At 40.9% G+C, this 16014-nt stretch overlaps 1 protein-coding gene across 2 annotated transcripts in view; it reads right to left on the bottom strand.

The window, feature by feature from the left end:
- The window catches only part of PPP2R2B (protein phosphatase 2 regulatory subunit Bbeta), a 369973-nt gene that overhangs the window by 70057 nt on the left and 283902 nt on the right, over positions 1–16014 (bottom strand). For both annotated transcript variants that reach the window (XM_045551136.1, XM_045551137.1), the window contains 2 exons: positions 14856–15021; positions 9221–9333 (listed from right to left, as the gene is read on the bottom strand). In XM_045551136.1, coding sequence (XP_045407092.1) covers positions 9221–9333; positions 14856–15021 — 279 coding nt within the window. The remainder of the gene's footprint in view (positions 1–9220; positions 9334–14855; positions 15022–16014) is intronic.

Genomic DNA, 16014 nt, shown 5'->3' on the forward strand with positions numbered 1-16014 from the left:
ACACGAAGTTGACATTATTACTGTTTTCAAATAAAAGCTCCTAGCTCACTGCATTGTAAGTCCCACAGGGCAGGGACCACACATACCTGTCATGACTGTATGTGTGGAATCTTGTCTTGAGAGATGGCAGATCAGACAGACGTTAGATTAGACAAAAGGGAAAGTTTGTGAACAGCGATGGCTTTTAGATTGGTTAATGGGGGCATTTCTACTTCAAGAAGACTCTAAAGTAGGATAAATCCTCTGGCTCAGAGGGCTGAAAACCAATGCCATTGGGATGCCAGATAACATGGTGCTTGAGAGAGGCTGGTCTCCTCTTAAGTTAGCAGTGAACTGTGGTTCTGCTACTTCCTAGCACAGTGACTCTAACCTTGCACAAATTATTTCCTCTCCGCAGAGCATAGTTTCCTCATCTGCAAAACGCTCTTAGCTGCTGGGGTTAGCAACCACTCTAGGAAGTAGGCAGAGGGTCTGGTACAGTGTCAGGCACCAGTAAGTTCTCAGTTGCTATTAATGGACTTGAGTGTGAAGAGGGAAGTTCTATTAATAGTAAGGATCTTTTACCATCAGGTGATCCTGTGACTGGAAGGCATTAAGGGCAGAGTGAAAATGCCACCGGCTGGTAACTCCTGCTCACTGACCCAATTCTTTCAGCCTGCATCTCCCAAAGCGAGGTCTGCCGCTGCGATACTCTAAGCAACAGATCAATGAACTGTTTGTTGCTGGTCCAAGACAAGATAAAACAGCTCAAGTCAGAATCAGTGTCTTGCTTCATCCATAGAGAAAGTCTTGCTATGGAAAAAAAAAATGTCAGCTGAACGACACAGTGGCTAAATGACACACCTGACTCATTCTGATGCAAGCCCCTTACCTGGTTGTGGACCAGCATGGGCCAAAGACCACATTCTGAGTAAATGCTCTAAAGGACAGTAATCCCCTGAATTGAGAAAAGGGTTCTTCATGGTCAGATAAGTGTGGCGGAAAATACTGCATGTCATCTCTCTCTCTTGGAGTTTGATACTGCATATTAGTACATTAAAGATTCCCAGAAACCCTGAAGCAAATAAGCTTGCTTCAATGTGTTTAAGTTAGGCTTTCCTGTATTACTCGAGCAAGAGACATTTGTAAGAGTGTGTGTGTGTAGATGTGTACCGCTGCTTCTCATGTGTTTCCGATAAAGAAAACAAGCCCATCTGGATCACAGCAACACATTGCAAGAGTGTGACCCAGACTCTTCCACTCAAACAAACACAAATCTAACACCTTTCAGGTAGAAAATTCCTTTCCTTGTGGCTCAACCATTCTAAGGAAACCAGAGGATAAAATCTTTTTCCTGTTGAAAACAGTCTCCTTTAACATAAAACCAGCCCTATATAAAAGGTTTCCTTTAACCAGTTTCTTGTTTTTGTGCATCAGAGAAAAGAAAGTATCTTGCTATCCACTACCCCCTAGGGAAATATTTGAAATCTTTTTCTCTGGTAAGAACTGGTATTTAAGATGCTTACATCAATGTATCAGTTGAAGCCTGATTTGCAACGTATTAGGATCAAAGTGATCATGCCCTCCATTGAACTTGATTCCAAATCCATTTGTGTTAATTATTTTCTACAAAAATCCAATGTATAATGAGCAGAGGCCCTAGAAGTCCTCTATTGATTTCAAATTAGTTCTTTGCATAACCTAGTAGCGAATAGGGATCTAGGTGCGTTATTTTTTGATCTCCTGTTAAGAGAGTGTAGTAGAAAAACAAAAGTCAGTTGTAGGCGTTGTTAACATTCTCAGGTTTCTGAAGCAATGCACTGTGCTGTGTGCCCTGTACATGCCTGCACGCACACACGCATGAACATGTAGTTTCGTACACAGGCATGCACATGTAGTTTCAGGCACTGGAGACTCACACTCCTCACTCCAGCAACAGTGAACTCACACTTTGGAGCTGGGACCTGCTGTGGGGATGATGTCTTTCTCATTACACTCATAATTCAGATAATTTCATCTGAAAGATTCAGAAAATAAAGGATTTTTCCACCTTTCATCATCTAATTATGCCTTGATTTTCCACTTCCTTTAAAAAATATACAAAAAGCCCTTTAAATGAAAAGATGGGAGAATCACACCCAATAACTTCTCTTTTGAGAAAAATCTATCTGGGTCAGTGTGAATTAGGTTTGAACAGGGACAATATTTTTCCTTGCAAAGCTTGAAAAACGCCAGTAGCCTGTCCTGTCCTGGTCAACCTTCCTATGTCTCTGAAATGGAGACCATTTAATGACCAAGGTTAGGAAGAGAATGGGTCTGGAATACTGTCCAGCCTCATGGCCAGGGACTCTCAAGATAAATGGCACCAGATGCCACGGAACACCCAGATTTTCTTCTGCAATGTGATTCTTTTCTTTTTCTGACACTAGTGGACTTCTCAGCTTCCCACTGCCATTAAGTATGCATATGGGGATACTGTCCTGTATCAGTTCCTGTCACATTCAAGAAGCCACGGATGACTTCCAAAGGGTTCCAAAGGGTTTGGGAGCAAGAGACAAAGAAAACTCGATCCTAAACCAGGTATAGGATTCTGCTTATACTTATGATACCTTTCTGTTGGATCTAATTACTCCATGGTAAATGCAGTATAACAAAGATTCTGTGAGGATGAAAGAAAATATTTTATTGTCAGTGAATACACTCTGAACCCAAGGCAGCTTAGGAAAGCTAGTACAAGCACATACTCAGAATAAGGCATGATGGATTACTGGTCTCTAAATCTAACACTACTTTGAACTTTTCAATATATTCATCAGGTTTTCCTGAAACTCTTGGTCTTCAGGTGAAAGACAAGATGGGAAGGGAGAGGAGAAAGGGTATAGCATACACTGAGCATCTCTTGATGGTAAGTACTACGCCAGACACTTTGACAGTGACTTTATCAGCCTGACCTCTGCAAGAACGTACAATTACTTCCATTTTACAGATGATGGTTGAGATCTGGTCAGAGATCTGCCCCTTCCTTGAAGACTCTATAGCATAGTGTAAGAGCATAGACTTTGGAGTCAGACAGAACCTGGTTAAGAACATGATTGGCCACTTAGTAGCTGTAGACTTGGGCAAGTCATTACAGCTGTCTGAATCCAATGTCCTCACCTGCGACGTGGGGATAACAACCACACCCACTCCACAGGGCTGATGTCAGGGTGCAATGAGCTGGTGCTTGTAATCTGCCTGGCAGAAGGCCTGGCACACAGGATGTGTTTAATAAATATCCACAATAGTGTTACTGTTATAGCAACTGGCCGCTAGCTGGGCCGCCCCTGTGACTTGAGTACGAGTAAGGGGGGAAAAAAGTTGAGTCAGAACAGACACTAACAGCTCAAATCAATCACAGCCAGAGTCATAATGGACACTCCTTCTAAATCGAATCACTTGTAAAGGCAACCGTGCTTTGATAATAATGTTGTCCTCAGATTAATATATGTAGAACCTCGAGGTGGGAGGAGAAAAGAGGAAAAAGAAAGGAATTTAAAAAATCAAATCCCAGAAACTCCACTTTTGAGTGAACCCTAGAGATCATTATGCCAATGGCTCTCGAAGCCAGCTGATCTTCAGAACTGCCAGAGATATAGCTGAGAAATGCGGGTGGATGCCTTGGCCCCGCTCCTGGAGATTCTGAGTCAGTCGGTTGGGGATGACTTAGATGTTCCCAGAGTCTGATGATCATCCCGATTTGGTATGCTAAGCCATGACCTAGTTCCATGTACCCTTCCTGCCCCGCCTTCCCCCCAAACAAAACAGAAAGCCCACCTATGCCCAAGGCACCAGTAACTTCCACAGTTTCCTTGACAAGTTGCTCTCTACTCCCTGCTTACTCAGGTATGTTTTGGCTCTCGGTGAATATTCAGATACATATACTGGGAAACCTATTTTAATACAAGAGGCAAGATAGCACATGGGTTTTAGAATCATAAAAACATGAATTCAAGTCTAAGCACTACCACTCACTAGCCATCGGACCTTAGGCAAATTTCTTAACCTCTATGACTTCAGGTACCAAGTCTTCAAAATAAGATCAATGCCACTTTATAGGTTTATCTTGAAGATTAAATTAGCCAATGTATGCAATGTGTTCTTCGAACACAGCAAATGCTCGATAAATGTTAGCTGCTCTTATAGTTCCAATTGAATTAGTCCCTTTGGCTAACACTGTACACAATGATGAAGTCTCTGAACATTAGCCAAAGAAATTAGCCAATGAGCAGAAGAGGAACGTGCACAACCCGCACCCCTCAAAGGTGAAACATGCCAAAACATAGAGGCTTGTCAGTGAGGGTAGTGCCTGAATTCTTGTGAAGCTCTCTCTGATCCCATAACTGAAACCCCATGACACAGACAGATACAATCAGATAATGATGGCAATCAATAACGATAACAGAAATTATTATTTATTTTCATAAACACAGAGTATGTGCGTCCCGCTGAGTTACACACATCACATGCCAGCATTCACTTTGGGGGCAGTCAATCAATGAGAGATCTCAATATCTCCCCGCCGACGCAGGAGGGGGAAGATGGAGCGGAGGTTGAGAAATTACCCACACCGGAGTGACACATTCGCAAAGTTAATCTAATCCAGGGGCTGTCGGTGCCATTGCAAGCCTGTGAATATGGAATAGGTTTGATTGATTTTTCACTGCAGTAGCTAAACACGCCATTGTTATTTGCAACAAATATGAGGAAAGGAAAGATAAAACCATAAAAGGATTGGATCTGAAGCCCCAGAACAGCAATAAATCACACAATGAAGTCTAAAAAAAAATTAAAATTGTTAGAGGAAGGCTGTATCTGTCTCCTAAGAGGGCTCGGTTACCAAAGCATAAACCCCACATTAAAACCTGGGGCAGTGAAGGCTGATCTTGACTCAACCAGTAATTTGCCCTGAAACTGGCCTGGGGTTACCCATCTTCCCGGAGTATCAGGAGATCTCCTGACCTGGAATGACAGTGGCACTAATTATTAAACACCCATTTCACATGTCCACATGTATGTTTTTAAATGTAAGAGCCACAGCTCTTGGTTTGTAGTCCCAGCGCTGGAATAATCAACTGAAGGACACTGGGCGAATCCCTTTCCCTCTCTGAGCTGACATCAGGTTTAAGTGTTCAGGTCCCAGAGCAAAGTAGATCAAGGTTGGATTCTCAGCCCTACATGATCTTGGGCATGTTATCTAACCTACTGGGCATTTTAACAGCGAGGTGACTAATTCAGACAGAGTATAGCATGGTCCACGGGATATGGCAAACGAATGCTAGATACTATCATAGCATTTTCACCACATACCAAATACCTGTCCAAATACCTCCTCATTGGCTGTTCTGAAGATGAATCAAGGGATTAGGTAAAACACTTTGTGATGTAAATGGGATTTTAAAATTTTAGTAATAAGGTGGTATTATTAAATTACCATCATGATTATTGGTTTGAATGTTATGATATTCAGCAGGGGATACGGTTTCCAAAGAAGTGCTTCTCATAGGCTCTTCGGGTAACAAGTGATTGGATTTGAAAGGCTATCTTCTATGAAAATAAGAATAGCCACATTCTTGATTTGAAAAGCTGAGCTTCTCAGCACTGAAACAGAACAGGTTCATTACACCATGAGGATTAATTAGCTGTCGGGTATTATTAAATATTCTCACTCTCAAGACCCACGTAGAACCGGAAACTATGGAAGTGAGCAAGAAGTAATCATAGTTCCGGGAGGGAAAAAAAAAAGACACAATTGCTGGCAATGCAAATTTCAAGAGCAGAGCATGTTAGTAAATTATAGTCTGATTAATATCACATCAGCTTGTTCACTGTTTGGAGTCTTTGTTCTGAATCTACAGTCTTCAGGGTTGCATGTTTTTTTGTTGTTGTTGTTCTCTCCCCCACTACTGGGATCAAAAAGGAAAGGAGGCTAGCCTTTTCAGTGTTTCCATCAAAAGAATGCTGGGGGGTGGATGTTTACACTGAAATGCAGTATATTTGGAAGCCTAGGAAGGGAGAGGCGGTGAGATCAAGATGAGCTCAAGATGGGATTTATAATTAATAGCAAATCTGTCTCCCAAATTGGCATAACCACAGTTCAAATAATTGAAAAGAAACAGAGGCTCATAAAAGTGACAATTCCAGGGGCCTTAGGGATGACAGAGTCCAGTGACCACACACCCCCTGTCTCAGCCACCAGGGGCAAGTGCTAAAAATGCAGATTCCGGCCAGGCGCGGCTGCTCACGCCTGTAATCCTAGCACTCTGGGAGGCCGAGGCGGGCGGATCATTTGAGCTCAGGAGTTCGAGACCAGCCTGAGCAAGAGCGAGACCCCGTCTCTACTAAACATAGAAAGAAATTATACGGACAGCTAACAATATATATAGAAAAATTAGCCGGGCATGGTGGCGCATGCCTGTAGTCCCAGCTACTCGGGAGGCTGAGGCAGGAAGATTGCCTGAGCCCAGGAGTTTGAGGTTGCTGTGAGCTAGGCTGACGCCACGGCACTCTAGCCTGGGCAACAGAGTGAGACTCTGTCTCAAAAAAAAAAAAAAAAAAAAAAAAAAAAATGCAGATTCCTCTGGGCTCACCCACTGGGGATGGGTCCCCTGAATCTGTACTTCCCGGTCCTCTGTTTGGCAGTTTGGGAACTAAACTTGGAGGGAAAACATGTGATTCATTGGCCAGAGTCACACAGCTGGTTAACAAGAAAGCAAGAACCAGAACTGGGACTTTCCAACTCTCAGCCACACCTCAGGGCCGCCTCCTATGTTTTAGATGAAGTCCGCCTCGTTGACATCACTGTCTTGCCCTGGGGAGGATCTCTGCCCGCATGGAAACTTATATAGGCCTCCTTTCTTCTTTAGCACAGGATGGAATTCTCCGAAAGGTTAAGCACAGACCTGTGAAACCCCATAGAGTGCCATGGACAATAGAACTCTATAGTGGAGTCCACAGCTGGCATCTAAAAAATTCCATCCACATAGAAAACAAGGGCACGGTAAAGTCTGGGCAGAATTCCATGGTATAAACTCCTCAGTGGCACTTAATGCATTTGTTTTCCCCGCAGGATTGCAACGTCCCGAGAGGTGAAAGACGATCTTATTCCTGTATTGCCAGCACAGTGCTTGCCACGTAGCAGATATCAGTGAGTGCTTTGTGGAATGCATACAACAGTATAAAAAGTAAGATAATACGAATTTTCTCATATATCTAGGCCCACTATCAGTAGGGGGTAATAACAGCCATGATGATTATGATGATGATATAAAACTAAAACAACAGCAGGGAACTAACATTATCGACTGCTTTCCAGGAGCCAGACGCTACATAGGCTAAGCGCTATCTCACACGCAATATCTTACTGAATCCCCACAACGATCCCAGGAAGTCATCTCTGCTAATCAGAGGAGACACTGGAGCACAAGGAGCTCAAACACAGGTATATACTGCATAGCAGTAGACTGCATAGATGACAGTGGTCCCACAAGACTATAATACTGTATTTTTACTGTACCTTTTCTATGTCTAGATACACAGATACTTACTATTGTGTCACAGTTGCCTACAGTATTCAGTACAGGCACATGCTGTAGAGCTACGTAGCCTAGGAGCAGTACACTGTGCCCTGGCCTAGGTGTGTAGTAGGCTCTGCCACCTAGGTTTGTGTAAGTGCACTCTATGATGTTTGCACAACAATGAAATCACCTAAGGATGCATCTCTCAGCATATAGCCCCATCATTAAGTGACACACGACTGTGATATGCCCAAGGTCACCAGCCAGAAAGTAATGGAGCCAGAATTCTAACCCAGGCCAGACTGACTCGATGTTCCTACTTTTCCCTGCTCTACTCTCCAGTCTCCAAAACCTTCAAAACCAAGGTGGGCTCGCCCCGTAGCTCTCCAGGCTGATGAGAGGAACCAGAGCAGCCAATGCTTGCTGGAGCAGAAAGAGCTCAGCTGAAGACCGTGTGCACCTACTAACACTGGGTAAACACGCAACAGCCTAGCGCCGTGGCCAGCACAGAGTCAGTGTTCAAAAAGCATCTGCCGAATCAACAGATGAACAAATAAGTACATGAATTAGCGAGTGAGCTAATCAGGCACACAATGACCATCTAATTCTCATTCCTGCTTTTAGACCCAGGGTGAGAACCTCTTTTCCCCACATACACTTCACTGTCTCCTTTGCAGTTTTTGGTCTTCTGTAGTGCAGCTGGCGGCTGAAATCCCTTGTCCTACACACTTTGTTTAAAAGTCCCTCGGGGCAAGGGCTGGTCCCAACATGTGCCTGCTTTACCACTCACGTTGAACGTGTGCAAAACTGAACTCGTCATCCATCCTAAGCCACTCTACCTACATCTAGAGAGCCTTCTCTTCTAAGTCTGCTGGCGTCAACCCATTTTAACACCACTTCCCCAGAACGCCTTTCCTGGCCTCCCAGAACCAAATGTAATTTCTTCCTCCTTTGATAAAACTGCAACGCTCTGACACTCTCTCAATGCATTTATCTTACTCTACTTAGTGTTGTAATCATTCATATATTAGTCTTACACATCCTCTTTCCTTACTGGACTATCCATTTCCGGAGGGCAGGAAGGAAGCTAGTCAGACTAAGAGTACAGATCAAGTATTGAGGACCAGTCATAGAGGAAGGGGCTTCCAGCCTCCTTGCATTTTATACTCCTAAGTCCACGAGCAGTAGGTGTGATATTCACCATTCTGCAGATGGAGAAACTAAAAATAACTTGCATGATGGAAGCTCAAGAAGGTTGAGTGACTATGTGAGATTCTGGTACGAGGCAGGATTTGAACCCAGGCCTGTTAAATTCTAAAGTTTGTGTTCTGAACCATCAGACTACAACTTTCCATCTGGGCATTTTCATCCCCTGTATCTTGAGTACAGAATGTACTTAAGACATTTTAGGTAACATGGACAGAGGGTAAGAATATAGTAACGTCTGCCAATGGCCATGTGGGAAGGTCCTCAGGGACAAAAGGAAAAGCATGGCTTTGCAGTCATTAAGGCCTGGTACCTTTCCTCCTCCTCCTCCATCTGCCACCAGAGACCGGGGTAGCCAGGGTCTCTGCCCAAGCTTCCTCTCTCGCACATTGCAATTGCGACCTCCAGCAGCAGCCAGCATGTGACCAGCCTTAGCAGACCTTCCCCTGACCCGGGTGGGCAGCGCAGCCGCCTGCACTCACCCGCAGGGTAGTGATGGTGGCAGGATCCCGGAGCCGGCCCTCCTCATCCTTCAGATTGTAGCCTTCTGGCCTCTTATCGCGCTCGCTGACTTTCCATAGCTTCACAGTTTTATCTGGGGAAGGCAATGAGAGGAAGTCAGAATTACAGAGAAAGCAAGCTCACAAAGGAGCATTTGTAGGGGTAGTGGGAGAGGTAGGGTAACCATGGGAAGAATTGCTAGAGAAACTGGCTCACGTTAAGGACTGCGGTGCATAAATCCTGTGTCACCTGAAGGCAGAGCTCATACTTCAAAACAAAAACATATATTGTGCTGGGACAAAAGGTTTTCCCTGACAACGGACTCTTAAATATATAGCTTACACATTATTTTAGCTCATTCAATAGAAGTATTTATTGAACATTGCATAATAGTAGCCACATACATAGAGCTTACTATATTAGCACTTTACATGGAAAACTGATTTAATAGTCAAGATAACTCTGGGAATTAGTCCTATTGTCTCTATTTTGGCATCCCAACTCACTTAACACTGTCCTTGCCATGTCCTGAAGGGCTCTCCACGGCCTGCACTTTCTACTTTCTCAACCTTTCTGATCTCACTGTCCACCCCTCCTCCTCCTCACTCACCGTGTTCCTGCCACATGGCCTCCTTACTGCTCCTTCTATACCCTGAGCCCACTCCTGCCTCAGGGCCTTTGCACTTGCTGTGCCTTCTGCTAGGAAAGCTCTTTCCCTTGTTTTTCTCATGACTCACTCCTTCATTTTGCTCTTGCTGTTCACATCCCAGCTTCAGAGGGTTATGTAAAACATGCATGAAAAATGCTGTCCTCACCACCATTCTCTACCCCCTTTCCCCTGCTTTATTTTTCACTACCCAACGATTCGTTGGTTATTTATGTGTTATTTGTCTCTCACTAGGAATGTAAAATTGTTGAAGGCAGGGATTCTACCTTGTTCATCACTAGACCCCCAGCACCTAGAGCAGGGCCTGGGACATAATGGATGTTCGATAAACATTAGTTGGATGAATCATCACATCTGATCTACACAGTGCATATTTTATTTCTAGCAATATTCAGTGAAATAAAATGGTGAGAAGATGAATCAAAATGATACTCCTTTCTCTTTGTTGTCTCTGTGGTATCTCCAGCTGGAAGCTACCTTTCTGACCCTGGTGTTGTCCCAGCGCTTTATAACACTTGATGACACCTGTCATTTTCCATAGTGTTAAGAGAGGTGAGAACTTTCATGCCTACAGGGCTCAGGCAGGCCAGGGGAACACAGGAAAGAGGTTAGGGGTTCTGGGGAACTGGAGACAGCATGCCCCACCTACAGGTTTTCAATTCCATTTTTTTATGGAAACATGTTTGGGCCAAACAGATCATGTCTGTGGCTTGCCTGCCTCTGTAGGCTTCCCCTATCAGATGTACTTCTCCTTTGGAAGGGAGGACCTCAGTTGCCTTCTTTGTACCTTCCTCTGTCCTGCACAAGGTAGGCTTAGGAATCAGACAAGCGTGAGCCCAGGACCCACTCTAATTCCAGCCAGCCATGTGGCCAATGGCTGGGATTCCCACCTAGTAGGTATATAACTAGTTTTCTTGAGTGACTAACAAATAGGATTGCCAGATTTAGCAGGAAAAAAGTACAGAACATCCAGTTAAATTTGAATTTTAGATAAACAATACATAATTTTTTAGTGTAAGTATTTCCCCCATAGTTCAACCTTACCAATAAAAATACTTCATTTTTTTGTGCCTCAGTTTCTTTATTTGTAAATTGGGAAAAATAGTGTCTTCCTCATGGGGCTTTTACAAGGATTAAATGAATCACAGCATGCAGAGTGTTTAACACAGTATAAGGCTTCTAAGGATGGTCCACCAATGGCAGCTTTGATTAGAATTAGCAAACTAGGCAACTATTCTGCAATAAAGTGTTGCTTTGACAGCTTTAGCTTTATCCTGTGATGATGTCCACACATCCTAGGTCTTCTCTGTCATACTGTCATCAGAGAAAGGCTGCCCCTCTACCCTGCCTTTATTAGAGATTTTTTTTCTTTTTGCCCCCTCATCTCATGCCTCCATTTCTCCTCGCCTGACTCCCCTCCACCACCTCCCAATTCTCACACCTTTGGAAGGTGGATCTTGTAAGCAGGAGATGTGGATCACAGTGTTGCTGCCCTCACAGTGGGCAGAAGCAGATGCCTTGTTCTCAGAGGTCTTAATGGACCACGTTATGAACTGGGCTTTCAGCAGCAAGGTGGCTGCTGTAACAGGTAAGTGCCCCTGCGTTCTCGTATCTGGAAATCACTCGGGCTGGTCACGCCTGCTGGCCTGCCCAGCAAGGCTGCTAAGTGTGTGATTTGTGCTCTCTGAACTGTAATGTGCCAGTAATTTTTATCTTATATTGTTCTTATGGTGAATGATAAATTGCTATAAAGAGAAATGGAGAAATCATGGGTATAACATAAAGAATCAAAATCACCTCTAATCTCTCCAGTTAGGGACAATTACTGTCAACATTTTGCATCAATCTTTACAATATTTTCTTTAAGCAATTTTTTGGGGAATACCAACCTGTAATAATATTGCCTATACAAAGTTTGTATTTTCTCGTTTAATTTCCTTTTTTAAAATTATACATGTGGCCCATGTAATTGTAATTTAAAAAACCGTAAAGGTAAAACAATTAAAAATCTCCCTTAATTCCACTAGACAGTGGTAACTATTATGAAAATTTTGTGTATATTCTTTCACTGTATTTGTATATGCAATTATGTAGCTGTTTTAGTAAACAAAATGTTATAGTTTATACTTTGCATTTTGCCTAATCGCATCTACCTATCCCTATAAACATATTTATAGTGGTATTATAAATTATATATACTATATTATTATATATAAAACTTATATTAGTTATGAGAGTTTGTTAACAACTAAAGGTCTAATAGTAGGAAACTTACTAGTAAACTATAAGAGAATCATACAAAGGAATACTATGTAGTCATCGAAAATATGGTATTTAAGAAGACTATTTAACAATTAGGAGACTATTCCTGTTATTAATTGTTGTTTTATTAAATAAAAAAATCTGGTCACAAAATAGTTTGTAGAATATACCACATTTCTCTTAAGAAGCAAACATTTATCCATGTCTTCTTGGTTTTTTTTTTTTTTAAGACATTAACAGTGGTTCTCTATGGATGGGAACAATTTTATTATTTTCATTTTGTTTTTCTATACTTAAATTTTTTTATAATAAAAATATACTACTTTTATAGTAAAAACCAAAACAAACCAACTAACCAACCAAATTCAGTATACGTCTGCCTCTCATCATAGGTATTAAGGCAAAAGTAGAAAACTGTGTAAAGCAATGTGTTTGCATATGACAAATAATTTGAAGGCTTAGATTGACAATTGAATGTTGGTCTTATTTTTCATTAAAAATTATAAAGTTTCTAGTAGAAAGTAAAAATTGTTCCCAACTATAATGAGATAAGCACTTTTTTTTTTTTTTTAAAGATAATTGATGGTGAATTCAATCCAATTCCCTATGGTTGGGTTGCCTGGAGTCATTCTTGACTTTATTATCACACAATTTTTCTTGACTCAGTATCTTGAAGCTTTGTGGATAAAAAAGTCGAAGGAACATGTGGCTGTTACTATGAGTAATGACTTTTTCTTTCTTCTGGCTGGTTCTCTGAGTAGTTTATCATCACTTGCGGCAGCTTTTAAACACAATCTTATCATCTATCTTCATTTTCTCTTCTGTACAGTAATTCCAATTGTCTTCCATTAATTTTTGCATGTTAACTATTTGGCCTAAGGGGATTCGCAACTTCAATATTAGTATAAAAAAAAAGTCACATAAGAACACGGGAATTTTTCTTATAAGAATCATTTTGAGATGCTGTTGGCATATGAAATAGCATCCCAAATGGGAAGATAATATCCTTGTTAATCAAAAAACTATCTAAAAACTCAATTAAGAGACCATTATGCTATATAATTAATCTTCATTGCATTTCTCTGATTTCTTTCCCATCCCCCCCAAAGTAGTAAGTCCTTGAATTTCATTGGAATAATCAATAGGCTAAATTTCATAATATAAAGTAAGCTGGCTATAGAGGCTAATTCAACGCTTTTCCTCTGCCTGAAGTAATTAAGTCAAAATCATCAGAAGTTTCTTTTATTCTGAGTAGTGCCCTTTAGTGAAACTTAAACAGCAAAATTAAAATGGGAGAAATTGAAACAAATTCATGTGATTTGGCTTCCAAGAAATCATGGTTGCAAAAAAGTAAACAGAACAATAAATATAGTTATGAGAAAGAAGCAAATTACTTGGAATCTGGGAAAACAGATGAGTGGAGATCTGGTCATGTTGAGATGAGAGATGCTTAGATAATCCTAAACTGGCTGTTTCCAAATTGTCATTTTTTATAACAGATTTGTACACTGGCTTTATATTTGAGGGATTTGGGGTTCATATACATTAAAAAACTTTTCTCTTTTTTTCATAAGTTAATAAAAAGACTCATTGTAAAAGCTTAGAAAATTAAAATGATAAAAGGAAAAAATATACAAGTTAGCTATAATGCATAATCAGAAATTAAACATGATGAACCTTATGATGTCTTTCCTTCTAGTCTTTAAAAATATTCATGTATGTTTGGTCGCATTACATAGGCTATGTTTTTTTCACTTGACATACGAGCGTTTCCCTTTTTTAAAAAAAAATGCTGGGTGTAGGTGAAAAGTAAAAAGCAAATCCCTTGCTTCTTAGTTTATATTTAAATGTTTACTCCTCCTAGACTCATAAACAAGATGAAATGAATTGCTCTCCAGCTTGTTTGATTTGGAGAGGCTGTTTAATTTTTATATACTAATCCTCTTAATTGTTAGGTTATTTAATAAGCACTCTTTAGCATATGACTTTATTCCAAATTGTTCTGAGTGTAGATCTCTTCTTTTGGTGTGGGTTTAAGAACCTGAAGGGTAAGTAATTCCACTGTAGAAAGACTTATCCAGTGAATATGTAATTTGTCTCTCTAGTTACCCCCCAAATCCTCTCTCTCTGACATATTTATATCAACTCCTCCTTAACCAACAAATGATGTAAGAAGAGTATGGAGAAAGAAACCATTTCTTGATCAGTTCTTTGATAAAGTCCCTATCTGTTCTTGACTTGCGCTCCTATCTTAGAACTTCATTTTGCCAGAGAGACACACAAGCTTTACAGACCCTAAAATATATTCAGGGATTAATAACTTCTATTCAATATGCCAAACTCACAGAGACAGCATGTCGAGTTTCCTGAAATGTATTCCCAGAATAACATCCAGTGAATCTTAAGACAGGAAGTCACATTCCAAAAACACCTGCAAATAATCTGCATTAGTTGAAAACTGCAGATAACTGGGTCATAAATTTGATATTTTTAAAAAGAAGAGTTACTATTTACTGAAGGCCTACTCTGTGTGTGTGCCAGGCACTTTGCATCTTGCAAATGTTTCTAAGTTTTTCAATAGCCCACAAGGTACAAAGGAAAGTTGAGGCCAAGAGAGATTGAAAAATATATAGTTTGGCTGATTATATTTCTGAATATAGCGAATAGGAAAAGTCACCTCCACGTACCATTAGTAGACAGAAGAAAGTAAGCTGCATTCTGCTGGGGGAGCCATCTTATTTTATTGATTTTTTCTTCTATTTCTAAACTCTTCAGGTAATCGAACTCGGGTTCATGGCTCTGGAATGTGCTGTAAACATTGTATTCACCCCTACGATGAACCTGATTTTTACTCTGTAGGAAGGGGAAAAAATACATGAAAGATTAAATCACAGAATCCAACTGTAAAGTCACCAATTCCTTTTTTTTTTTTTTTTTTTTTTTTGAGCAGAGTCTTAGAGGTGGTATGAAGGAAGGCAGGACCATGACAGCCACATGTCTACTTTAGCTCAGTGGCCTCCAAAGCTTTTCATCACACACCCCTGTTGGTCAATAGTGGCACCTCTAATATATATGTGTGTGTATATATATGTATCTTTATAAATTATTACATCAACTGCACATTATATGGTATATATAATAACATATACATAGAAATAGAAGTTAAAATAGGACAAGATTTAAAAATCAATACAAATAGAAGTCCTAATATTTTCTTTTTGCATCCTAATAGATGCTGCAGATGCTATTTGGAATGAGGCATCCATAAATACATATATCCATTTGCCCTTACAAAGAGTATAAGGCTGTAGCATCTGCAACTTTCACTGGCCTTTTAAGATCTCCCCAGATCCTTACAGAATCTCTGAGAGGTAGGCAGGGCAAGGAAATGGACAGAGGAGGCTCAGAGATGCTAAATGACTTCTTCAAGGCCAAACGGCTCACAGGGAGCAGATTTGGGCATCAGTCACCCCCACCCCCTTTATTTCCCCCAACATGAACAGCAAAGCAGACAGACAGGAGCTTGGAGAGGCCACCTGCATTGTTAAGCGAATACTTTACCTCTGGCTTTCTCCTAGCATTGATTATGCAAAAAGCAAACAGCAGGAACTAAATAAATGAAGAGAGAATGAAACAGAAGGGCAGGGGTTTTCAGCAAGGGACAAGAGAAAGAAAAAAAGGGCAAGAGGAGGAAAAAGAGGCTGAAAGTGAAAAAGGGACAGGAAGTTTTATTGCAGCAATTTTAAGTCCTTATTATTATACTAAAAGAGCTTCAAGATTTGGGGTTTGGAAAACTGTGCTCGAAAAGTCAAATTTGGGTCCTATTACCCATTTGTTATAAAACCT

This window comes from Lemur catta, chromosome 5 (genome assembly GCF_020740605.2).
Source record: "Lemur catta isolate mLemCat1 chromosome 5, mLemCat1.pri, whole genome shotgun sequence".
Lineage (NCBI taxonomy): Eukaryota > Metazoa > Chordata > Mammalia > Primates > Lemuridae > Lemur > Lemur catta.